This window comes from Desmodus rotundus, chromosome 6 (assembly GCF_022682495.2).
Source record: "Desmodus rotundus isolate HL8 chromosome 6, HLdesRot8A.1, whole genome shotgun sequence".
Lineage (NCBI taxonomy): Eukaryota > Metazoa > Chordata > Mammalia > Chiroptera > Phyllostomidae > Desmodus > Desmodus rotundus.
Genome location: NC_071392.1, coordinates 82,487,409 through 82,513,628, shown reverse-complemented (window position 1 = coordinate 82,513,628; position 26,220 = coordinate 82,487,409). Strand labels below are relative to the sequence as shown.

At 37.0% G+C, this 26,220-nt stretch overlaps 1 protein-coding gene across 2 annotated transcripts in view; it reads right to left on the bottom strand.

Moving 5' to 3' along the window:
* TRIM24 (tripartite motif containing 24) overlaps positions 1–26,220 on the bottom strand; it is a 102,444-nt gene that overhangs the window by 58,610 nt on the left and 17,614 nt on the right. For both annotated transcript variants that reach the window (XM_053927019.1, XM_053927018.2), the window contains exon 2: positions 3,673–3,791. In XM_053927019.1, the coding sequence (XP_053782994.1) occupies positions 3,673–3,791 (119 nt within the window). The remainder of the gene's footprint in view (positions 1–3,672; positions 3,792–26,220) is intronic.

The window sequence follows — 26,220 nt, the reverse complement described above, 5'->3', positions numbered from 1 at the left end:
CCAATATGTACTTCTAAAGTATTTTCTCTTTCTCTTTTTAAAGAAAAATGTACCTGTAAAATCATTCTCCTGAAAGAAATAGAAAAATGACCAACCCAATGGTGATGAGCATCCCTAGCCCCCAACTGCGGTCTCCAAAAACCATTTCTGATTAAAAGGAACCAAGGATCCTAGGAGACATGGCTAGTTCCAGGTCTAGAATAGAAAACAAACAGTATCTTGTCAAAAAGAGAAAGTAAAGGAGACAACAATGATTTATGATTATTGTATCAGAAGGACTCAGGAATCAATGCGAGGTTCCCATTTTCTAATGGCACAATTTGAATGCCAATAACTACAACACATTTTATATTAATAATCCATGATTTTATAATGATAAACACAAACACCTACCACTCATAAGTCACCTCAGAAAAATACTAAGAAACTAGGTCACTACTCTAAAAATTAGCAACAAAAGAGAAAGAATCAATGTTTAACTTATCTTCTCTGTTTAACCAAAGAGAGAAAGTTCTCTTTCTATTCCAGTGATGAAATAAAGAGGAATGATAGAATGAGAATATCATCATTCCACAAAGTCCTAATGAAACATGGAATTTGGGCAGTGATCATTAATGGACACTAACATCAGAAAAGAGAAAGACAACCAAACATCAATCAAATGCCTCCCGACTGAACTATGTATGGACATATATATGAGAGAAAATATTCTCATGCCACCTCCCCACCCTTCCTTGTACCCATGAGACCTGAATCTATACCAGCCTCTACATTTTTGTTACCAGTTTACACAAAATACAGAAGAGGGAGAAGCACATTGAATGACTCAATGAAAACAGTGAGCAAAATTCAGAATAAGGCTAACTCTATTGAACTAACAACCCAGATTATCCAACAAATATGTTAAAAGCGGAAAAAGAAAGTGAGACAAAGGGGTAATGTGAGACAGAAGATTTTTTTTTTTTAAATATATTTTTAATCCTCACCCAAGGGTATGTTTATTGCTTTTAGAAAGAGAAGAAGGGAGGGAGAGAGAACTAGGGAGAGGGGAGGGAGAAGAGGGAGATCAATGTGAGAGCAACATAGACTGGTTGCCTCCTGTACATGCCCAACAGTGGATCAAACCTGCCACCTAGGTATGTGCCCTGACTGGGAATTGAACCTGTAGCTTTTTGGTGTACTAGATGATGCTACCCCAGACAGGGCAACAAAAGGTATTTCTGAGACAAATCAACCAAATGCATTGTGTAGGCCTTATTAGATCCTGAAAGAAACAAACCACTGTTTAAAAAAAGAAACTACAACAAATAGAGATATTTGATCACTGTCTGGATGTTTGGTGATATTAAAGAATTAATATAAATTTTTACATATAAATTAATGTGGTGGTTATGTTTCTAGAAAAAAAATTTTCATAGAAATAAACACTGAAATATTTGTAAACTAGATGATATAAAGCCTGGGATTAACTTCGACATAATCTAGTGGTAGTGGGCAGTATCAGGTTATCCTACATAAAATAAGATGATTACTGACTTAGGTAGTGGGTGCATGGCAGTCTGTTATGCTAAACTGCCACATTTTGGGGAATGCTTGAAATGATCCGTCACAAAGAAACGTAAAAATTTTATCGTCAGCTACCAATTCTTCAGAGCTCCACTGTGACCAGAGATAACATCTCTACCTTAGTCTTATAGACAAACTCAATCACATTCCAGCCTGATTCTCTCCCTCTACTTCCCTGCTCTCTTTTATCTGTATTGAAAGGAACTACCATCCTGGCAGCAAGGCCTCTTTTGTCTTCCAGTATCACACTCTGAGTGGACTGTAACTTACCCCTTCCTTTCCGTACCACCACCATGCCAGTTCAGCTCTCACTACCTCTCACCAGTGCTTCCTAATTCTAGTTCATCCTATGTTATCACCTCTCTAGTCTTTCCTCCAAAAATATCCCTACAAGAACTTCATTCTTTGAACCAATTTTAATACTCTTACCATCCCCACTTATTTAACATTAGAGATATCTATTGGACTCTATATCTAAATTAATTGATTATAACTTCTTTTATGTTTTTGTGACAGAAGCAGAGTAAATAAACAAGCTTACCGAAAACTAATTGATTATAAAGAGGCATAAACCAATCTCTTAAATCTGTCCTTTAGATTTGAATCCCTTCAATTCTCATCTCTTATTATCATAATTTCATGTTATAGCATTACTCTACCCTGTTGATTATTTATGCTGCTTTGCCTTTGAATTTTCTGGATTGATCATTCACATGTGCTATTAGAGTTCACCTGATAAACTAAAATAGATGTTATGATAAGGCTAACAAAATAGACCTACTGTAAACAATAATATATAAAGCAAAGTGATATGACACTCTAGAATACAGAGCCAAAATCAGTAGTATTCAGCAGTATTCAGAAGGGAACTTTCAGAGGATTTATTTGACACTGCAGCTCACATAAATGATGATTATTCCATTCCTTAAAGCTGGTTTCACAACAATTAGAAAAGTTTATTCCCTGCAGCAAACTTTGTTTTGGCTTTTGATGAAGGTTCTGATTAGGAAGAGTTGTGGATACTTTTGAAACAAAAAAGAGGTATATTAGTTAGTAGTGGTCATAGTCATTTAAGTGAACCCTAAAGTCCTATAGTTCCAAGAGGAAACAAGCTGAAAATGAAAAGTACAGAAACTTAGCTGTGTGACTGAGTACTCAAGAATCCGAAACATTACTTTTTACATTTTACACTTTAGATTAATAATCGTTTTTCCATAATCAGATTTGGTTCTATCATGGATCTGTTCCAAATTAAAGGAACTGCCAAAAGAAACTATCAATGAATCACAATCTAAAAGCAGACTAATACACTACTTAACCTGACATTTAGATTTAAGACTCCAACAGAAATGTTGTACGTGTGTTTATGGAAGTAAGGGAAAAAGAAAAACACCACTGGCCCTGACTGGTGTGGCTCAGTTGGTTGGGTATCCCCCCCCAAAGTGATAGGTCGTCAGCTCTATTCCTGGTCAGGGCACATGCCTGGTTGCAGGCAGGTCCCTGGTTGGAGGTGTGCGAGAGGCAACTGATCAATGTTTTTCTTGCACATTGATGTTTCTCTCTTCCTCCCCCTCTTCTCCTTCCTCTAAAAAAATAAAGAAATATAATCTTTAAAAAAAAAAAGAAAGAAAGAAAAAATACCACTGGATCTCTAGATGCAACACCTTGGACAATGCTACCAAATGAGGCTTTAAAAAAGATACCATGCAGAATAGAAGACTTTCTTAAAATGCAGAAGCTATAGTAGATCAAGACATGAACATTTTCATATGTATCATTATAGAGTTTACCATCAAAATAGAAAAACACTTAAAATGGGGGGGCCTTAAAAATCTAATTGTCAACACAATAAAATCATAAAAAAATGAAATGAAATAATGTCAAATATAGAATAATGGTTTCCTCGGAGTGCACAGGGAAGGTAGGGGTGCCATCAGGGCTTTTATATTGGTACTGTTTTATTCCTTAAGATGAATTATTCATTACTCTTTATAAACATATATATCTTTAAAGAAGTACATCATTTCATAGATATAGTGCTCTAATATTTGACATCCTTTATTTTTTCATCATCGAGGTAAAAGATTCAAGACTTGATACACTTACCTGATTAGACTTTTCTACTGTACTGCTGGGAACCTCAGTAGTGTCTTTCACAAAAAAATTATCTATGATGTGTCGCTCTGCACATTCTTGGCTACAAACTGGACATCGAACAACTCCAACTGCAAAGACAAATTTGCATTTTAAGATTTTTATTAAAACGAGGTACAACTAACCTATTATATTATTTTCAGATGTACAACATGATTCAATATCTGTATATATTGCAAAATAATCATCACGAGAAGTTAAGATCCATCACTATACAGTGACAAATTTTTTTTTTCTTTGGGTAGGCACTTTCAGATCTACTCTCCTAGCTACTTTCAAATACGGTATTATTAACTGTAGTCACCATGCTGTACATTGTACTCCCATGACTTACTCATTTCAGAAAGGGAAATTTGTACCTTATGAATCTGTTCACCCATTTCATTTACCCTAAACCCCTCCTTAGGCAAACACCAACCTGTTCTCTACATCCATGAACTTGCGTTTTAAGTTTTTTATAAATCTACCACGTGCTAAACCAATATATCTCATCCAAACTGTGAATAGGTTCTTTTATAATGTTAACTCTCTTCAAATTCATACCTGCCATTACCAACACAAAGCAACTGAGTTCATGTACAGATATGGATTACATATGTGTGTGTGTATACATATCCCCACACCTATTACTATATTAAATGAATGAGTCCTCATAATTTTAAGTGAGCTATGTTTCCAAATGAACATCCCTGTGGACTACTCAAACATTCTCTATCAGTGGTTTTCTAATAGGGATATCAGAACCACATGGGAGACTTCTTAAAAGGAGAGCTCTGGTTCTCTCTGAACCTACAGAATCAGGATCTAGCAAAGTGGTACACAGACAATCTTGTTTTGTTTAAAATCTCCTTGGGAGATTAAGGAACACTATTATTTCCTTTTAACAAGTTCAAATAATATTCCTTTGGGAAAAAAATGAATCATCTTTTATAGTGCTTGGTAAAATAATAAATAATAATGAATAAGTTACAATCTAAATTTTTAATTAAATTTTAAAAAATCTAATAAAAACTTGATGCTATAATTTGTACCAAGGAGACTGCAATAAAGGTTCTATATAGTTTTATGAAATGAAGTGCATAAAAATAAACATAATAACCCAAAGTTCAATTTTATTTGCATATCCAAGCAATAAGCAAATGTTTTTATTAAAAAATGCATTTTAGGAGCTCCAGTGGCACAATCAGTTAGTGTGCAGTACTTATAAAAAGTCCATTTTACAATAGCAAAAAGTGTATTAAGCACTTAAGAAATAAATTTTTTAAAATCATGTGAGGCCATGTGGGAAAAAATCAAACTATATTTAAGAACCTTAAAATATAGCTAAGTAATTAAAAAAAAAGTCACATTCATGATGGTTAAGATGGCAAATCTCCCCAAACATATCTATAGATTCAATGCAGTTTTAATAATAATCCCAACAAAAATTTCAATGAAATTTTTAAAAGATTTATTTATTTGAGAGACAGGAAGGGAGGGAGAAAGAGAGGAAGAGAAATATAGATGAGGGAGAGAAACATCAATGTATGAGAGAAACATTGATTGGTTGGTTGCCTCTTGCATACCCCCAACTGGGGACCTGGCCCACAACCCAGGCATGTGGCCCTGATGGAATCGAACCTGTGACCTTTCAGTTTGCAGGCCAGCGCTCAACCCAGTGAGCCACACCAGCCAGGGCACAATAGAATTTTTTGTTGAAGTTAACAAAGAACTACAGTTAATCAAAAGATTGCTATGAAGAAAATGAGAAAACAAGCTCCAAACTGGAAGATCTACCCAACACATGGTACTAACACAAAGGATTAATAATTAAAATCTGTAAATGTGACAACGCATTTTACAGAAGATTGTGTAAACACGTTTTTCCTTATTTCTCCAGATAAGTATGGCTAAAACTATAGACATTCTATAGACATTTTATTGCATAAAACAATCATAAGAAGATGGGTAAAGATAGAGACAAGGTGGCAGACCAGCTAGAGATCTCAGAACCCAAGGAATGTAGGTTTTCTTTTACCCTTATAGTCAATATAATAAAGTGTGTTCATGAATCCACCATGAGGTGTAAATAACAACAAAAAACATACGAAAGTATGCCCCCTCTATCCAAAGGACCAGGAAAAGGGCAGCTTAGCAAGACAGAAAACTGTTAGACAGTAACTGCTCTACTCGAAACACCAAGGGGCTGGTGGGATCCCTAGCCTTCCACCCTGGCCAAGCAGAAATCTGGTGCCTTAACTATCTGTTGGCTATTGTCAGAGAAGGCTGGTGAGAGGTGAGGCTTTGATCTCCATTAGGTTGTAATGAGGGTCCCTGCAGTATCATTGGAGACCATGTGAGGAGTGAGGAGTGAATCCAACAATTAACAGGTGTAAACATGTTTAGGTATTAGATCATAGAGTCTAGAGATGGAGATATAAGATTTAATTAAATGTTTCAATTGCTTTGGTTGTCACATAGTTTATAGACAAAGATTAAGAAAGTATGTTAGTCACGTCTTAGAGGCCTGCCTGTAAAGCAAGTTCCAGGAAAAATGTTTAAAAGTATACTTTGCTTGAGATAACAGAAGAATGTAGCTAGTTAAGCATAAAGCAGTAACAAAGGTCACAAAATGTTTAGTTTCTTGTTTTGCTTTTAAGATAACATCACTGACCTGTTTAGATCACCTGACCACAGTTGGAAAGCTCAAGGCTACAGACAAGATGGCGCCAATAACCAAATTAATCACACTTGAGAAAGCCACTGAAACTTGCACAAGAACTAACTAATCAGTTTCACCTGTGATCCCTAAACTCTTCTCAATATTTGCATTTAAAAACCTCTGATTAGAAGCCACCCTAGAGTTGAGGTTTTAAGTGATAGCTGCCCATTTTCCTTGCTTGACACCCTGCAAATAAACAGCACCAATCCCCCCATATCCCCAGCCCTGTGCAAACCTCAATGCTCAGTGTTTGGCTCTGCTGCAGAGAGTTGGCATACGCTCATATGGGCCTTCATTACACCTCCAGCATGATGATTCGATACCCCTCCACTTCTATATTGTGCTGGGATAAGAAGGCCTATTATATGAGGTCTGCCCAGAAGGTATACAGCCATATGGAAACTAGAGACATTTATTAGTCTAGAAAGTTGGAAGATACAAGAAACACTGTATAAAGGACAATGATACCTCAGTCCCCTTCAAAGTAGGCATCTTGGGACCTCACACATTTCTCCCAAATGCCATCAGCTGGCCTATAGTATTTTCCTGAATTTCATCAATGGCCTGAAATCTCTTCCCTTTCAAAGGTCATTTTAGTTTTGGGAAAAGCCAAAAGTCACAGGACACCAAATCTGGGCTGCAGGGGTGCTGAGTCACCTAGGTGATTTGATGTTTTGTCAAAAAACTCTGCATGAGATGTGATGCATCGGTGGGCATGTTGTTGTGATGAAGCTGCCAATCACCAGTTGCCCAAAGCCGTAGCCTTCTGAATCATCCAAATAGTTTCCGCAGAGGAATGGTCAAGCTTACGCAAAATTTGATGCAGATTTGCTGCTCTACTCACTCACTCATTTTGGATATGATGGCCACACACTACACATGCTAAACAAACTCCATGGTGTCTACTGCCCCTACTGATTATGATTAGTACAGTGAAGTCATCATGGTTCACACATGTGCATTCCAGTCCACTCTCCTTGGTTGCCAGGTTACATCCATGTCATACAAACTGTTCTTGTAGTATTAACAATGGCTCGACTTTCTGGACAGATCTCATATAGCCAAGACTTTTATCACTACCTACTGTTAATTTTCCTTCCCTGCCCATGTCCCCAGTCCTTAAATGTGTCAATGAAAAACACGTGGAAAGTAATAGACACTCATGCCCCTACCAGCCCAGGAGTTATCAACAGAGGCCAAGTGGGAGCCTGAACTTCCATGCCATCCAAGTGAGGAGGCGGCTCTCCCCACCTCCAGGCATTAAGGGAGACAGCATAGAGAACTGAAGCTTCAATGTCCAAATCACAGGAGGCAGAAAATAATATATATAAGAGCAGAAATCAGTGGAATTGAAAATTGAAAGTGAATGAAACAAAAAGCTAGTTATTTGAAAAAGTCAATAAACTTAACAAGCTCTAGCAAGATCAAACAAAGACAAAGGAGAAGACACAACTGACCAAACAGAAGGAATGAAAAAGGGATTATCACTAGAGATTGGGTGGACATAAAAAGAATATGGGAATACTAAGAACATGACATATAAATGTGACAATTTTAGTGAACGAACCAATTCCTCAAAAAGCACAAACTACCACAACCCCAATATAAAATAACTTGAATGCCCCTATAAATAAATAAAGTTGGTAGGGCCAACTTCCATATAAGTGTAAATGTAACAAAACATGTATAGGATTTGTATGCTGAAAACTACGAAATACTGATAAAAGAAATCAACAGTGTTCATGAATTGGGATAATCAATGTAGTAAAAATGTCAATTCTCCCTAATGCAATCTACAGGTTTAACATAATTTCTAATACAATCCCTGCAACTTTTTTTTTTTGTAAACTTAAGACATTATCTTGAGTCTTATATAGAAAGGCAAATGCATAATAGTTAAATCAAGTGAAAAGAATAACGTAGAAAAATCACTCTATCCAATTTCAAAATTTATATAGCTACCATAATCAAGAATGTCTGATATTGACCAAGGGAAGGGATAACACGCAGACCAATAAAACAAAACAGACCTGAAATAGACACACCCAAGCTGGGCCGCCTAATTTTTTTTAAATCCTCCCCCAATGACATGTTTATTGATTTTAGAGAGGAAGGGGGAGAGAGAGAGAGAGAGAGAGAGAGGTGGGGAGAGACAGACAAGAGGAAGGGACAGAGAAGAAGATGGAGAGAGAAAGATACACTGACCAGTTGCCTCCTATATGCACCTGGACTGAGGTTCAAACCAATGACCTAGATACGTTTCCTGACTGGGGATCAAACCACAAACCTTTGGGTGCATGGGACAACGCTCCAACCACTGGAAACATCTAGCCAGGGCAGATTTTTCACAGAGATGTAAAGCATCTTTATGCTGACAAGCAGAAAATGCTGATAATATGCTATGTTCGTGGGCTAGAAGACTCAGTAAAGCAAAGATGTTAATTCTCCCAATACTGATCTATAGCCTGAACAAGATTTTATTATAGATACAGACAAGATCATTCCAAGATTTTGGGAAAAGTAAAGAAATTCAAAGAGCTAAAGTGATTTTGAAAAAGAAAAAGTGAGAAGAATCATTATGAAATTTTAAGACATAAATGAGTAAGTGAGACAGTATTGGCAGAAGAATACAAATATAGAAAAAAAGGAACAGAATGGAGCAACCAGAAATACTGTATTTTGCCACGTATAACACACACCCATGTTTTTGGCCCAAACTTTCGGGGGAAAAAATCTTGCATTTTATTTTTTTTTATTCAATTTTTTATTTACTTATATTTAGGTACTTATGTATTATAAAGGAATTTTAGCATTTATTTTTTACCATATTATGGTACAAGACATTTCATGTAATAATTACAAAACACAAGAACAGATAGAAGGTACAAGGATTTTATGTACCGAAAACAAATTTACATTTATACATCATGGAAGGCCACAAACTCATTGACACTGTCAGAATTTCTACATTACCGGTGACTTCTATAGAGTCACTTTCCTCATGCTGGTAAATCTCATCATCCTCAGTTCCATCCACAGCACTGCTGATGCTGCATTTTTTAAACGATTTCACAACCACCTCTTTCTTGACACCGTTCCACGATCTTAGGGTCCAGTCACAAACCTGGGCAATGGATGCTTTCTTGATCCTGCCTGTAGATGTCAAATCATTACCAGCTGATTGCATCCACAACGTCCACTCCTTCTCCATTAGGTCCTTGAAGGGCTTGTTTACTGACACATCAAGAGGTTGCAGTTGGACATGTGGACTTCCAGCCAAGATGGAGGCACAGGTAGACACCCTGTGCCTCCTCGCACAGCCAAAACAACAACAATTTAAAAACAAAAAACAACCACAACTGAGAGAAAATCAAACTGTATGGAAGTCCGACAACCAAGGAGTTAAAGAAGAAACATTCTTCCAGACCAGTAGGAGGAGCGGAGATGGGCAGCCAGGCAGAGAGGACTCACAACAAGGTGGCGACTGGAAGACCTGGCTAAGTGGCTAGGTGGTGGATTGCAGACCAAGCAGTCCCACACTTTGCGTGTAGATAAACCAGAAGGAACAACTGGGGAGCAAGACAGACCACACAACCCAGGGTTCCAGCCCAGGGAAATAAAGCCTCAAACCTCTGATTGAAACCACATGTGTGGGTTGAGGCAGCAGTGGGAGAAACTCCCAGCCTCACAGGAGACTTCGCTGGAGAGACCCACAGGGTCCTAGAGCGTACACAAACCCACCCACCCAGGGATCAGAATCAGAAAGGCCCAATTTGATTGTGGGTAGCGGGAAGTGACTGAAAACCTGCAGAGAGAGGAGCAAGCGCCATTGTTCCCTCTTGGAACCCTCACCCACAGACAGCATCACAAAGCAGTGATGTGGTTGCCCCCAGCCCTGGTGAAAACCAAAGGCTCCACCCCTTACTACATAATGGGTGCACAGAGACAAAAAAAAAAAGAAAAGAAATGGCCCAAATGAAAGAACAGATCAAGGCTCCAGAAAAAATACAACTAAGAGACAAAGAGATAGCCAACCTATCAGATGCACAGTTCAAAATACTGCTAATCAGGAAGCTCACAGAATTGGTTGAATATGGTTGCAAATTAAATGAAAAAATGAAGGCCATGCTAAGTGAAATAAAGGAAAATGTACCGGGAACCAACAGTGACAGGAAGGAAAGCGGGACTCAAATCAACAATTTGGACCAGAAGGAAGAAAGAAACATTCAACCAGGACAGAATGAAAAAAACAAGAATTCAAAAAAATGAGGAGAGGCTTAGGAACCTCCAGGACATCTTCAAACGTTCAAACATCCGAATCACAGGGGTACCAGAAGGAGAAGAGGAACAGCGAGAAATTGAAAACTTATTTGAAAACATAATGAAGGAGAACTTCCCCAGTCTGTCAAAGGAAATAGACTTCCATGTAGACCAGGAAGCTCAGAGAGTCCCAAAGATGTTGAACCCAAGGAGGAACACACCAAGGCACATCATAATTACATTAGTCAAGATTAAAGATAAGGAGTGAATCTTAAAAGCAGCAAGAGAAAAGGAGACAGTTACCTACAAAGGAGTTCCCATAAGATTGTCAGCTGATTTCTCAGAAGAGACCTTACAGGCGAGAAGGGGCTGGACAGAAGTATTCCAAGTCATGAAAGGCAAGGACCTACCTCCGAGATTGCTCTATACAGCAAAGCTTTCATTTAGAATGGAAGGGCAGATAAAGCACTCGCTTCTCAGATAAGGTCAAGTTAAAGGAATTCATCATCCACCAAGCCCTTATTACATGAAATGTTAAAGGGATTTATCAAAAAAAAAAAAAAGAAGATAAAAAAATAAACAGTAAAATGACAACAAACTCACAGTTTTTAACTGCCACACCTAAAACAAAAACAAAAGCAAACTAAGGAAACAACCAGAACAGGAACAGAACCACAGAAATGGAGATCACATGGAGGGTTATCAGTAGAGGAGTGGGTGGAGGAAAGAGGGGGAAAAGGTACAAAGAGTAAGTAGAACAAATGGTAGGTAGAAAATAGACAGGGGAGGTTAAGAATAGTATAGGAAAAGTAGAAGCCAAAGAACTTATATGTATGACCCAGGGACATGAACTAAACGGGGGGTGGGGTGGGGGGGTGGATGGGAAGGGAATGTGAGTGGGAGGGGGTGTGCAGGGCAGAGGGGAATAAAGGGGGAAAAATGGGACAGCTGTTAATAGCATAATCAATAAAATATATATATTTTTTAAAAAGAGGTTGCAGTTGGCTGGTTATCCCACCAGGTACCACAGCAAGTTGGGTTTTCAAGTCCACTGCAATTGCTTTTGAACTTTGTGTAACATGGGCTTTGAAGTCATTGAAAACAAGAAAGCTGGTTTTTTAAGTAATTCTCCAGGCCTTCGTGACCAGACTTTGTTAAACCAGATTTTCATGCCTTATTTCGGAAATGTTTCCTTTTAGAGATGATCATAGGTGATAGAGCTTTGTCCCATCTGCACAGCAGGCTAGAACAACAGTGAAATGTGTTTCCTCATGACCACTAAGAGTTTTAACAGCCATGGTCTTTGCTCCTTTGATGTCCACAGTTCTGTTGGATGGCACATGAAATGTGAGTGGGACCTCATCCATATTGGCAATTTGGGATAGGTCAAAGTAAGTCTTTCAAAGATTGGTAACATATGAACAAAATACCAAAACTTGATTCTCATAGGCTGCTGGAAGTTTTTCAGCAAGTTTCCTTCATGTACACATGCTCAAAACCTTCTCTTCTCATAAAGTTAAAGCACCATTTAGATATTCCTGAGAAATCACCAATGTTTTTTTCTCGTGCAATCCTTTTATCTTCTTATATCATCTTGGTCAAAACAGAGATCCCAGTTTGATTCCGCTCTGGAATCTAGGTCTTCACCTCCTGCTCCACCTCTGGCCACTTTGGAGATTGCCCTCGCATTGCCTTCCGTGTTGGCATCTGGAAAAGCTTTTCTTCCTGTTGCCTTCAAATATTCCGTGGGAGGAGGTCCAAAGTGTCTCTGCAGCCCTGTTGCCATGATTTTTAGCATATTTAATAACTTTTAGCTTAAAGCTTGCAGTAAACAAAAATCGTTTTGACATTTTCCAAGGGATTTTCCAATAATTTCTCCTGCCTGATGTGTATGAAGAGATACGTCGCACTGTTCACCCGATAGTAATAAAGTTTGCATCATCTATCTTATCAAGTGGAAACTGCTTTCTTACAAGTTCCTTGTAAGTTCAATAAAGTGGATTATCATATTCCAGGGTATTATTTTGCATATTATTGTTTTCTAGAGTTAAACTTTTAATGCATAAGCATAAATAAAAGAATTACAAAACATCTTATATAGATACAGAATTAGTAGTACCCAGGTATAATGTGCATCCTTATATTTCCCTCAAAAATTTGGGCCAAAAAAAGTGCGCATTATACATGGTAATGGTACATCCACATAAGTAAGCCCAAATGATTTCTAACAAACGTATGAAAACAATTCAGTGGAAGAAGGAAAGTCTTTTCAACAAGTTGTGTTAGAATAATAGGCAAAAAATTAAACCTCAACCTAAACTTCATATTTTATGTAAAAATTAATTCAAACTAGATCACATTTAAATATAAACATAAAATTATAAAAATCTTTAGAAGAGAACAGGAGAAAAATCTTAAGGACCTAGGAGTTGTTGAAGAGTTCTTAGGCATATCAAAAACACGATCCACAACAGAACATATAGATGAATTTGATTTTGTCAAAATTAAAAACTTGTGCTCTGCAAAAGACCTGTAAAGAGGATGAAAAAACAAGTTACATACTGGGAGAAAATATTTGCAAAACACAACTCTCACAAAGGATTCATATCTACAATATAGAGAGAACTCTCAAACTCAACATTAAAAAACAAACCCAAGTAGAAAGTGGGCAAAAGACATAAAAGACATTTCACTGATTATATACTCAATGCAAATAAGCACATGGTAATATATTCCACATCACTAGCTATCAAGTAAATGACAAGATCATGATGAGATACCAGTACATAGCTATTAAAACAACTAAAATAAAAAGTAGTGACAATACCAAAAGCTGGTGAAAATGTGGAGAAATTGGATAGCCCACACATTCCTGGGGGAAATACAAAATGGTAGACCCACACTGGAAAACAAATGGGCAATTTCTTAAAAAAAACTAAACATATTCATTATATGAATCAGCAATGTCACTCCTGGACATCCCAGAGAATAAATGTAGGTCCACAAACCTGAACACAAGCATCTTAATTCATTGTCCTCATTTACTATGCACAGGTTCACTTTAGGTGGTTACCTTTTACAGAAAATAAAGGAGAGGATGTTGCTAATTACATCAAAAAAGAAGGATATTTGCAAATGTAAAGAAGAAAGTGGTTGAACTGGTTACACTCATCCTTGGAAGGTTTAGCATAGATTTTAGGAAGTTACTTTAAAGATATGCAGAAACGTTTGCTGCCTCAATTCAGGGTGACGGAGTTTTAGCAAAAAGCAAGTCTCAAAGCAGCCTAGTACAATGCAGGCCTGATTCCCCACGGGAGAACCTATCCATGGGTGTGGGTCCTGTTTACCGGACCTCACTTTCCAATGGCCTTTCCGAGCGGAAGCTGGGCCCACGCCACAGAGAATGGTCTCCTATAGGAAATCACTGATTTATTTCTCAAACCGAAATAACTAGCACTTCAGTATTATATTTTTCTACATTTTAAAGGAAAAGAAATGTTCAAATTATATGTTCATTACTCATCTAGATATGTTTCCATATTCACTAAATGAACTCATAAAACATGTTTAGATAATTAAGGTCACAAAATATGACTGATATACAAATTAATGATAGAACATAAATATACACATAAGTAACTGGACTTACTAAGATCTGATTTTATTCTTTTTTACACAAAATGTTTAATGATTTTGGGTTTTGAGATGTGAATATGATTTGTTGTTACTGTGAAGTTTTAGTTTCCAACATAAGCATCATGTGGGGCTTATGCTTTGACATTAAGTATCAAAAATGACCAACAACTCTGACTACACATCTCCACACATACACATACACACACACACACACACAAAAGTATATGGATTGAAAGCTTCTTATTAGACTCCATGGATCACAGACACAAGTGAGTTAAATGACAGGACCATGAGATGGACCACTGCCAGTCAGGCAAGTATATTTCAACATCTGTGGGAGAAAAAGAAAAGGCTCTACATAATGCCAGAGTGCTCTGTCCATGGTCCTGTCAATACCACTGATTCCAGCTACTCAAACACAAGTGTATGTAACAAAAGACTCATTTAAACGCTCTAAGAAACCCAATTTAAATACATAGGTTAAAAAATAAATAAATAAAAGGTGGCAAATGGATACATATTCAAACAATAAGCATATGAAATGATGGACTTTATAATATTAGACAGAGTAGACTACAGAACAAGAAGTATTACCAGATGTAACGTCAGGACAGCATAAATGACAAAGGGGTCAATTCCTTGTGAAAACATGTTAATCCTAAACGCACATGCATCAAAGTAACAGATCTTCAGAACACAAAGTGAAACTGATACAACTATAAAGAGAAACAATATTTTGTGATAGGTGGAGAGATTTCAACTCTTCTCTCAGTAATCAAGAGCAACAGAAAACAGTAAGGATATTAAAAAGAAAAAACCAACTAAAGTAATAACTTGATCCAAATGATGTTTAAATAATGACCAGCGTTAAACAGAATGCCTATTCTTTAAGTGTGAATGGAATGTTCACGAAGATATATAACATGCTGGGCAATAAAACAAGTATAAATAAAAACTAAAAACACAAATATGTTTCATGACCACAGTGAGATAAACTCAAAAATCTGTAACAGACAACTGGAAAATACCCAATATTTGGAAACTGAACAACTTACTTTCAAATAACCCATATGTAATGAAAAAAGGCCTAAAATTCAATATTCTAAGCCTGCACCTCAAGAAGCTACAGAGGGAAAAAGAACAAATTAATCCTAAAGAAAATAGAAGAAGGGGAATGATAAGGAACAGAAGGCAGTGGTAGGGGGCGGGTGGAGAAAGAAAATGGGAATAAAGAAAAATAAATGAAACCAAAGCGAGTTCTGAGAGGTGGTCGGTGGGTAAAAACTAATAAAACTCTAGATAGAATCAATTTAAAAAATGACCAAAATCAGAAATAAAAAGAGGTCGCTTGTATAGATTCCATGGACCTTAAAAAAAAATAGTAGTATTGGAAATATTATGATCAATTTGTTGATTCTTTGAAAAACACTATCAAAATTTTCTTAAGAAGAAAGAGAAAACCTGTCTTTGGGGCATCTGTGCTCTGTGGTGCTGACCTCCTGTTGCGTGTTGGCCTGTGCAAACATGGGCTGACATGGCCTCAAACGACTATACCCAATAACAATGCAGCAGAGCAATCAACCCTACTGACAGCAGTTATGATACCTACAGCCAGTCACAGGACACTTCACACTATATCGCCAGAGCATCTACGGTTCTTACTGGGGACCCAGGGACATAGCTTCCCAGGGACATAGCTCAACTTGTAGCTATGGCGGTGGCCAGAGTTCTAAATCGTCTCATGAACAGCAGTCCTACTGTGGCTATGGCCGACAGCCAGCACCTAGCAGCACCGATCAGGAGTTGAAAGGTTACCAAATAATGAGGGTAACACTGCGTATGGAAGGAAAGCTGTTCCAGGATCTCAGGAGGCAGGCTAATATGGCCTGTCCCTGTGATCCTGTCTGTGGTCACTCTAGAGTCCATCTTACTAGCCTGGCCCCTTCGGAAGCCCCCACAGTCCTCAGCTCAGCAGCCAGCGGTCTGATCACAGCCTCCTGTGACATCTGCTTTAGGGGCCTTACACTTGTTGCATTCATTCCTTCAAGAGAAGTTCATGTTCCCACATTAGATTAGGACACATTCAGTCTCCCAGCTCGCTGCTGTCCTCCACTGCCACCACCTCCCCTGGGGAATCCTCCCTGGCCAATGTTACCTCTCGAGCGCCCCCTAACCAGGGACCTGGACTGCAACCAAGGCATGTGCTCAGACTGGGAATCAAACCAGCAACCCTTTGGTTCGCAGGCAGGAACTCAGTCCACTGAACCACACCAGCCGGGGCAGATTTTATTATTACGGTAACTCTAGAACTCAAATTTTCCCACTCCTGGGGGATTGCTGTTTTTGCTTGCTGATGGTTAGATCAGCTCATTTGTTACTTTGCCAAATTATTTTGCAAAGTGTGTATGTATTCCTTGTTGAGTATGGTTACTTAAGCTTCAGTTCCATGCTATCTGGTGGCCAGCCAGTAACCTGACAAAGATTTTCTTAAATGTCTGGCTTCAGAAGGAAGGTAGGTAGTCTCTTTAAATATTGCCAAGGTCACCAGTCAGTCCTCAGGCATCCCCCAGAACAACCAAAACATGCAATGCCATTTCTGGAGGCCTCTTACCAAAAATGCAGGAGCCTCTCCTTTAATCAAGCATCCTCGGTTCTTCTAAGTGTTTGATCAAAGTATAGAGTCTGAAATAGTCAGTTCTGGTCATTTTTTCTAGTTTATTGGTTGTTTCAGTAAAGGGACTCTGCCATTTTCAATGATATCATCCTAACTTCATCAAAATTTAAAACTACTGTACATCAAAGGGTACTGAGAGGAAGAAAAGACAACCCACAGAAAATATCTGCAAATATGTCTGATAAAGATTTAATATCTAGAATACATAAAGAACCCCTATAACTCAACAACGTCAAAAATGGGCAAAGGACTTGAACAGATTTCTCCAAAAAAGATATACAGACAATAAGCATATAAAATGAGCCTCACCATTAGGAAAATCAATCAAAACTTCAATAAAATACCACTTTACACCCAGAAGGATGGAGATTATCAATTTTTTTTAATGAAAACAAGTGTTGCTGATGTAGAGAAATCAGATCTCTGTACATTGATGAAAGGATGAATAATGGTGTAGCCAGTGTGAAAACAGTTTCATAGTTTCTCAAAGAGTTTTAAACACAGAATAACCATATGATCTTGCAATTCTACTCCTAAGTGTATTCCCCAAACAACTGAAAAAAAGGGACTAAAACAGATACATATATGCCAATGTTCATAGTGGCATTGTTCACAATAGCCAGCAGGCGGAAACAACCCAAGTGCCCATCAAAAGATGAATGGATAAATATAATGGGCTATATACATAAAATGGAATATTACTCAGACACAAAAAATGAAATTCCTTTTACATACTACAGTATGGGTAAACCTTGAAAATGTTATACTAACTAAAATAAGCCAGACAAAAATAAAGAATAAATACTGCATAATTACACTTATGTGAGGTATCCAAAATAGGCAAATTCATAACGACAGAAAGTTACCAGGGGGTCGGGAAGGAGAAATGATGAGTTGTTTATTGCTTAATGAGTATAGAATTTCTGTTAAGCATGATGAAAAAGTTCTGAATACAGTGGTAATGATTACCTAGCATTGTGAATGTACTTAATGCCATGGAACTATTAACTTAAAAATGGCTTAAGTGGTTAATTTCTTGTTACACATTCATTACAATAAAAAAAGTATTAGTTGGTAAGGCATAATAAAATAAAGAAATTTTTTTAAAAATCCTACCCTGAGGATGTTTTTTTATTGATTTTAGAGGGGAAGAGACAGAGAGAGAGGGTGGGGGGGAGAGGCATTGCTGTTAGAAACATTGATCGGCTGCCTCCAATGTACACACCCCGACCAAGGATCAAACCCTCAACCTTTTGGTGTACACAACATTGCTCCAACCAACTGAATCCCCCAGCCAGGGCAACCCAAAGAAATTTTTAAAAAATCAATTAAATAGAACAGAAGCTATGTAGTTCTTCAAACAAACTAATAAAATTGAAAACCTCTGGTGGAGGAAAGGGAGGCGGGGAGGGGGACGGGGAGGGGGAGGGGGAGGGAGACTGTGCAGCGGAGTGCGAGAGCGCACAACTCTAAAACCAGTACCAGGAATGAAAGAGGATATCATAACCTTAGATGACACAGAAAGAATGAATTAGTAAGTAATTATTATGTACTTGTATCAATAAAACTGAAAATTTATAGAAATGTACAAATGAAAGAATGAAACTACCACGGTGTCTCAAGTGAAACTGAACACCTAAAGAATCTTATAAACCTTTAAGAAAATTGAATCAGGAATCAAAATCTTCCCACAAAGAAAAGCCCAAGCCCTGATTGGTACCATATATCAAGAAATGACCTAATTCCAATCTTTCACAAATTATTTCAGAGAACTGAAAAAGGTAGCACTCTACAAATCATTTTATGAGGTTTGCACAACTATAGAAAAACTCAAGAGTAGTATAAAAGTGGGAAAATCACAGGCCATGTAACTCCTAAACATAGAAGCAAACATCATAAAATATTAGCAAACCAAATTCGGCAGCATGTAAAAACGGGACTATACCATCACTAAGTAGAATTCTGCTTAGGAATGCAGATCATTTTATTCTTAGTAAATCAATTCTTAGTATTAACCACATAACAGATTAAAAGAAAACATTATCCTGTCTCACTAGATACAAAAAGATTTGGTATTTAAAATAAAAATCTATTCCTGATGTTAAAACACCAAAAACGTTTTATGGCTTTTAGGAATAAAACAGGTGGTGTAAGGCCTAAAATTAAGGCTTAATATAATCTGCTGCCTCAATTTTAATAAACCTGCGAGGGCCAAAAGAGCCTAACCAAAAGTTCCCGACTTCACTCTACTCCCACAGATAAAGTCCCTTAACTAAGCACGACTCTTAAGTTTCTGTTTATCCTTGAATAGTGGGTTTCAGTTCCCTGACAGCTTACAGAATTAATCAAATAAACCAGTCACATCTTGTAGGAATCAGGGGGCAGCCCACTTTCATAAAAGTATTGGTTTGACCAAAAAGTTTGCTTAGTTTTTTCTGTAGAATAACAGACATTTTCATTTTCACCAATACTTTAATTGACTGAAATATTTTGAGTATGTTGGCTATCTCTCGAGTGGTAGAATGTTGATCATTCTCAATTAATGTCTTGATTTGATCGCTGTCAACTTCAACTGGTCTACCCAACCCTGCAGCATGGTCCAGGGAGAAATCTCCAACATGTAACTTGGCAAACCAGTTTTGACACATTTGATCATTCACAGCAGTTTCTCCAAACATAGCATAAATCTGTTTTTGCATTTCAGTTGTGTTTTTACTTTTCTTGAAATAAAGTATAATATGGTGAAAATGTTACATATTTTCTCCCATTTTCAATATTAAAATGGCTATACAGAAATTTAGAAATTTTGATGTTTTTTAAATGTGAGCTGATATGACAGCTGTCACAATACAATCTAACAAAATTGTTTCGAATGAAGTTAAAGACAACTAAGCACTACTATAGCCATCTTACAGGAAAAAAACAAATCAATAAAGTTATTGATGAAAATGAAAAATGTGTCTTTTATGGAAAAAACTAAAGGAACTTTTTGACCAACCCAACAGGTGACATGAGTCTATATGTAGAAAAGCCAAACAAAGCTATAGAGGCAGTACCAGAATTAGTAAAATTAAACAAAGTTACTAAAAAGAAGTATTTAAAACATATCTGTTTTTACCAGGATCAAAAAGGTAAAAATGAAATTAAAACAGGACATTTGTAACAACAAAACTATGTCCTAGGAAAAATCCTAAGAGAAAAATGTTCAAAATCCCTGTGGAAATAATTATAAATTCATGAGTCGCTAAAGAAAAAAAAAGAGAAATAGCATGCCTGTGAATTACAAAACTCAACATTACAGCCATATAAATTCCCCCCATATTAACCTAACAATTTCTCAAGAATCTGTCAGGTGTTTTTGTGGAACTTGAAAATAGATTCCAAAATTTATATACCTCAAACAGCTAAAAATAGGCAAGAGTAACTGTAGAATAATAAGCGAAGGGACAGAATTCCCACAAGGACCTGTTTTACCAGCTATCAAACCCAGTTGTAAAGACACAGTGATTAAGAGAGGATGGCAATGATTCAGGGAGTGACAAATAGATCAATAAATTAGAACTGGCTGAGAAACAGATTAAGTGTTGAGTAATAGACTCATGCATATAAAAACACCTAATAACTAATAGGGATAGCAGTGCATTGAAAAAAGAATGGCATTTTGAGTAACAGGCTGGGACAGCTGGTAAAAAATGAAACTAGACACCAGCCTACTGCTATCTATCTGTGTATCTATGTATATCTATATCTAACTAAAATAGATAGATAATTGATAAATAGATAGATAGATAGATAGATAGATAGATAGGTAGATATACTGCACTTGGAAAAAAAACCTAAATGTGGCCCTGACCAGTATGGCTCAGTTGGTTGGGCATAAGCCCACAAAGCATTAAGGTCGCTGGTTCACACGCCTCGAGTTGTGGCTTTGGTCCTTGAAGGTGAATGAGAGTTAACTAAGTGATAGAAGTTTCTCTCACATCAGTTTCTCTCCCTCTTTTTCTCCCTCTGGGCCCCTCTCTCTAAAAATACATAAAATCTTAGAAAAATAAACGGAAATGTAGAGGGCAAAACTATAGAGCTTTTAAAAGAAAATAGAGGGAAATAATTGTTACTTTGGGGTATGGAAAAATTCTTAAGTTAAAGCACTAACTGCAAGGGAAGATTCACAAAACTTAAGTTTAGTTCAAAGAACCTATTAAAAAAAAAAAAGACAAAGTGGAAGAATATTAAAGAAGTCCTATTAAAATTAACAGACCTAACAGAAAGATAGAGAAGAGATCTGAACAAGTACTTCACAATTGCGGTCAATATGCATATGAAAATTGCTCAACTTAACTGGTACTTGGGAAAAGCATATAAGATCCAAATAAAGTAACAAGAAACACCCACCAGAGCGCCAAAAACTAAAAAAATTGGTAACACCAAGTGCTGGTGAGTGTCCTCATCTTAGCCAGCAGTAACACACATTACCTACTTCACATACTCTCCTGACCAAGAATTCTACTTTTCAGTTAAAATAAAACTCAGGGTTCAGATATTAGTTTATACTTAATAAGCTGAGCTTTACTAAATGCTGCTGTAGAAGGGGCATCATTTCCTTAAACTTGGGAAGCGCAGAGGACTGCACATGAGCAGACACTCCGTAAGTCTACAGGAACGAGCGCGTGCGTTGCACCGGCAACCAGAGCAACATGGCAGGAAGCATGTAGGGCGCCTGCCTCGTACTAGTGAGGTGATTTGACGGAGAAGGACTCTCGTATCTACTTCCACTGTGCAGGGGATTCCGGTGACTACCTTCCCGTGGAGGCTCAGGTTGCTTATTTATTTACTTATTTACTTTTTATTCTCACCCAGGACATGCTCATTGATTTCAGAGAGGGAGGGGAAGAGAAGGAGAAAGAGGGAGAGAAACATCAATGTGAGAGAGAAGCATTGATCAGCTGCCTTTCACAATCCACCGAGTACCAAACCCACAACCCAGGGACATGGAACCCGCAACCTTCCAGTTTGCAGGATGATTCCAAACAGGCCAGGGCTAAATAACATACTTACATTGCTCCGAAATCAATACTGTAATACAAAGTGACATTACCCGGGTCAGTGTACAGCCCTAATTCCTTCCCTATTCTCCTTTGCCTCCATTGGTAGCCATTTTTAGGGTTTTTTTAATTGTTTCTTCTTAAAATATAAACTTGTTTTGTCTCTCTTATCCCTCACTGTTACTGAGATATTTCTTTTAGGCCCTTTCAGTAGACAGAGCTAAGAAACACATATACACACACACACAATTTCATCCCATTTCCCACAAAAGTTAGCATATAATACGATACACATTCTTCTGCACCCTGCCATTTTTTTTGCTCAACAATACATCTTGGAATGCACTCCACAGCAGTCTATAGAGCTCTCCCTCATTCCTTTTACATCCGCCCAGTGATATACCATGATTTATTCCACTAGTAGTGTATTGCTGTTCACTCCGATCTTTCATTATTGCAAACAATGCTGCAACAACTTTGCACATACCTCATTTTATACTTTTGCAAATCTATCTTTAGGAATACAGTGAAGATTGCGGGGTGAATGAGGAAATGCAATTGCAATTTTGTTAGATGTTGCCAAATTCTGTTCCATAGGAATCGTACCATTTGGCATCCCACTGGCAATATGCTGTCTTACTTCCCCCCCCCCCCCGTTTTACCCAAAAATATAATGCCAAATTTTCAGTTTTTTGCCAATCTGGTAGGTGAAAACATGGTATTTAACTATAGTTTTAATTTGTATTTCTCCTGTTACGAGCATATTGTCACATTTCATGTTTAAGGACCATTCTCACTTCTATTTGTGGACCTTCTACGTAGAGTTTACCCTATTCTATCAGATTGTAGTTCTTTTTCTTAATTATCTTTGAAACGTTTTAACATAAGTTGCAATATTTCTCTTTGTTTTTTGCCTTTTGTTTGCTTATAGTGTTTATTATAACTTTTCCATTTTGTCAATTTTTGCCCTTTTTGTTCTTAGATTTGCTGGGAAACTTTCCCCTACTTCCAGGTTATAAAGACATTCATTATTTATTTTTAGTACTTCATTTTCTACATTTTAGACCTCTGATCAGTTTGGAATTTATACTGGTACATGGTAGGAGAATTGGATCCAATGTTATTTTTCCCGATGACTAAGCAGTTGTCCTAATAATAGGACTATTATTAAAAGTACTCCTGTCCCATTAGAGATGGCACATCACATACTAAATTTTCATACACTTTAAGTCTATTTCTGGATTTTCTCTCTTGCTCTTTGGGTCCATCTACTCATTCACCAGTACTATGCAACTTCAATTACAGAGCTTTAATACTTTACTATCCAATCCTTCCTATTAAAAACAAGGAATACCTTTTCATTTGGCTCAAGTCTGCTTCTAAATGTTTTGTAAGTATCTGCCAGTTTTTACCATGTAGATTATATATGTTAGATTCCTAGATTTTTTAAAATTTGAATTCTTAAAATTACAATGAAATCTTCTCTTCCATTTCATCTTCCAAATGGTTACTGTTATATACGTGAAGGCTACTGACTTCTGTATAATTTTATATCTTGCCAACTTAAATTTTCATATTATTTGTAGTAGTTTCATATACGCTCATATCCCTGAAAATGGAGATGATGGGCATCCTTTCCCCCATCCCTAATTTTATGGGGCAAGCCTCTAGAGCTTCCCCCATAAAGATGCTGGCTTTTGAAATAAATTTTTTTTTTTAAAGGAGCTATCAATTCCTGTTTTACTGATTAACATGGAGAGTTCAAATGTGCCAAATGACTTTTTTACAATCGTATGATTGTCTCCTTAGCTCTGAAATCCAGATATTGACCCTTACATTCCTAGAAAAAAGACTTTTGACATGATTTTTCAATATACTTTAATACTACATATTAATATTTTACTTATATTCATATTCACTAGTGAAACTGATCTGTAGTTTTGTATATTTGTGAAATACTTTCCAGGCTTTAATACTGATGTTATAAATGCTTCAGAAAAAAAGAATTTGAAAGTTTAGAAGTTTTTCTGTATCTTGAAACAAGTGAAGTAGCACTGAGGTTATCAGATTTACTGAACCTCCACTATGAAAGCATCTGGGCTTGGAACTCTGGTGCAGGAGGGCCAGTGTGTAGTATTCTCTATCTCTCCTATGGAAATTGATCTGCTTAAATCAACTCTACTGGGGTCAACCGTGACAAACTGTTTTCCTATAAAATGATCCTTCTCATCATCAATTTTCAAATCTATTTGCATACATTTTCATAAAGTTTTATTTGTGAATGTTTGAATTTCCTGTTTTGGTTACATTCCCATTGTATTTAAGGTTTCTTTTTAAAAATTTAGTTAATGGGTTGGCTGACCAAAAAACAAGCAAACAAAAAAGCAACTTCAAAGGACCAAAATATTGACCTATTTGTTCTATTATTTTTCTGTTATCTAAAACCCATTATTACCTTTCCTTCTGCATTCTTTGGTTACTTTGTTGTTTTTCTACCTTTTTGAGTATTCATTTATTTTCATTTTCACTGATGGAAGCATTTGATGCTAAGAATTTTATCATGATTTCTTTGGCTATAACACAGAGGTTGGCAAACTATATATAGTCATGTACCATATCCAACATGCCACCTGTTTCTGTAAATCAAGATTTATTGGAACACAGCCATCCCTCCCCACTTATTTATATATTGTCTATGACTGCTTTCACACTACAAGAGTTCAAAATGGCATCTGAGATCATATATAGTCCACAAACTTTAAAAACATTCACTATCTACCCTCCTATAAAAAAGTTTTTTGACCCCTGCTATATAACCAATTGATTCTGATGTATCATGTCAAGAAACCTAGCAATTTTGTTTGTATTTTCACTTTAGTCAAAGTTGTTTGGCAGTGTGTTAGGGTGTTTTTGAATTTTTGAAACTGATTTTTAGTCCAAAAAAAGTTTATCTATTTTGGGGGGTAATTTTCGGAGTTTCTTTTTTTAATCCCCAACAGAGGATGTATTTATTGATTTTTTTAGAGAGAAAGGAAGGGAGAGAGGTGAGAGAGAAACATCAATCAGTTGCCTCCCACAAGCACCCTGGCAGGGGACTGACCCAGCAACCTTTTTGGTGCACCTACGATGCCCCAACCATCTGAGAAACCTGGCCAGATCAGAGGAGTTTTCTTATATGTCAACAAATAGTCATTTTTCTTCAGTGTTCCATGTACATTTGCTAAGAAGATGTATTCTTTCATATGCAATACACAACCATGAGATCACCTGTTGGTTGTATCATTTAGGTGTTCCATAGCCTTAAAAAATTTATATCCACTTGATCTATCTGCAACAGAGAAAGATTTTAAGTCTTATATTATTGATGTTTCTAAGTCTTACTGCCTCTCCTGAAACATTTGTAAAAAAAAAATCAAAGTTGTCATTAAGATCCACGTATCCAAAAGTACATCTTCATTGAGACTTGCAGCTGGCAGCCTCATAATGTGTTGGCCTCTTAATGATTTCTGGCCTGAGTTGTACCTTATGCATCATCAAAAGAGTACTTTCTGTTTTCTTTTTTATATATTTGTCTGGCATTATCTTTGCCTAACCTCTTATTCTTAACCTTTCTGAGTCTTTCAGTTTTGTAGTTAATTAAATCTTTTGCATGGAACACAAAGTTGGATTTTGCTATGTTCACCTGAAAATATTTTTTTTTCCTCTTATAGGCCAGTCAAACCCATTTATTGATATAATCTCAATTCTGTTATAAAGAAAATATATAAATTATTTCACTGTGTTTCTTTTCTTTATTTCCTCCCTTCACCCCCAATATTTCTTTTGGTATCCAGAAAGGTTCAGGTTTTGTTCCTAATGATTATCTTTATACTAATACCTTTACATAACCTTAGTCCTCTTTTTATTAGATACTGTCTAATAATTCCCTAGTATGAACACAGAAATTAGCTCCTTATTTCCTCTCATACTATTCCTGCACTGCATCCTACAGAATCTATTTAAAGTAATAATATCTTGCCCTGGCTGGTGTTCTCAGTGGATTGAGTGCCAGCCAGTGGACCAAAGGGTCACCAGTTGGATTCCCAGTCAGGGCACATGCCTGGGTTGCAGGCCAGGTCCCTAGTAGAGGTGCATGAGAGGCAACCACACACTGAAGTTTCTCTTCTTCTCCTCCTTCCCCTTACTCT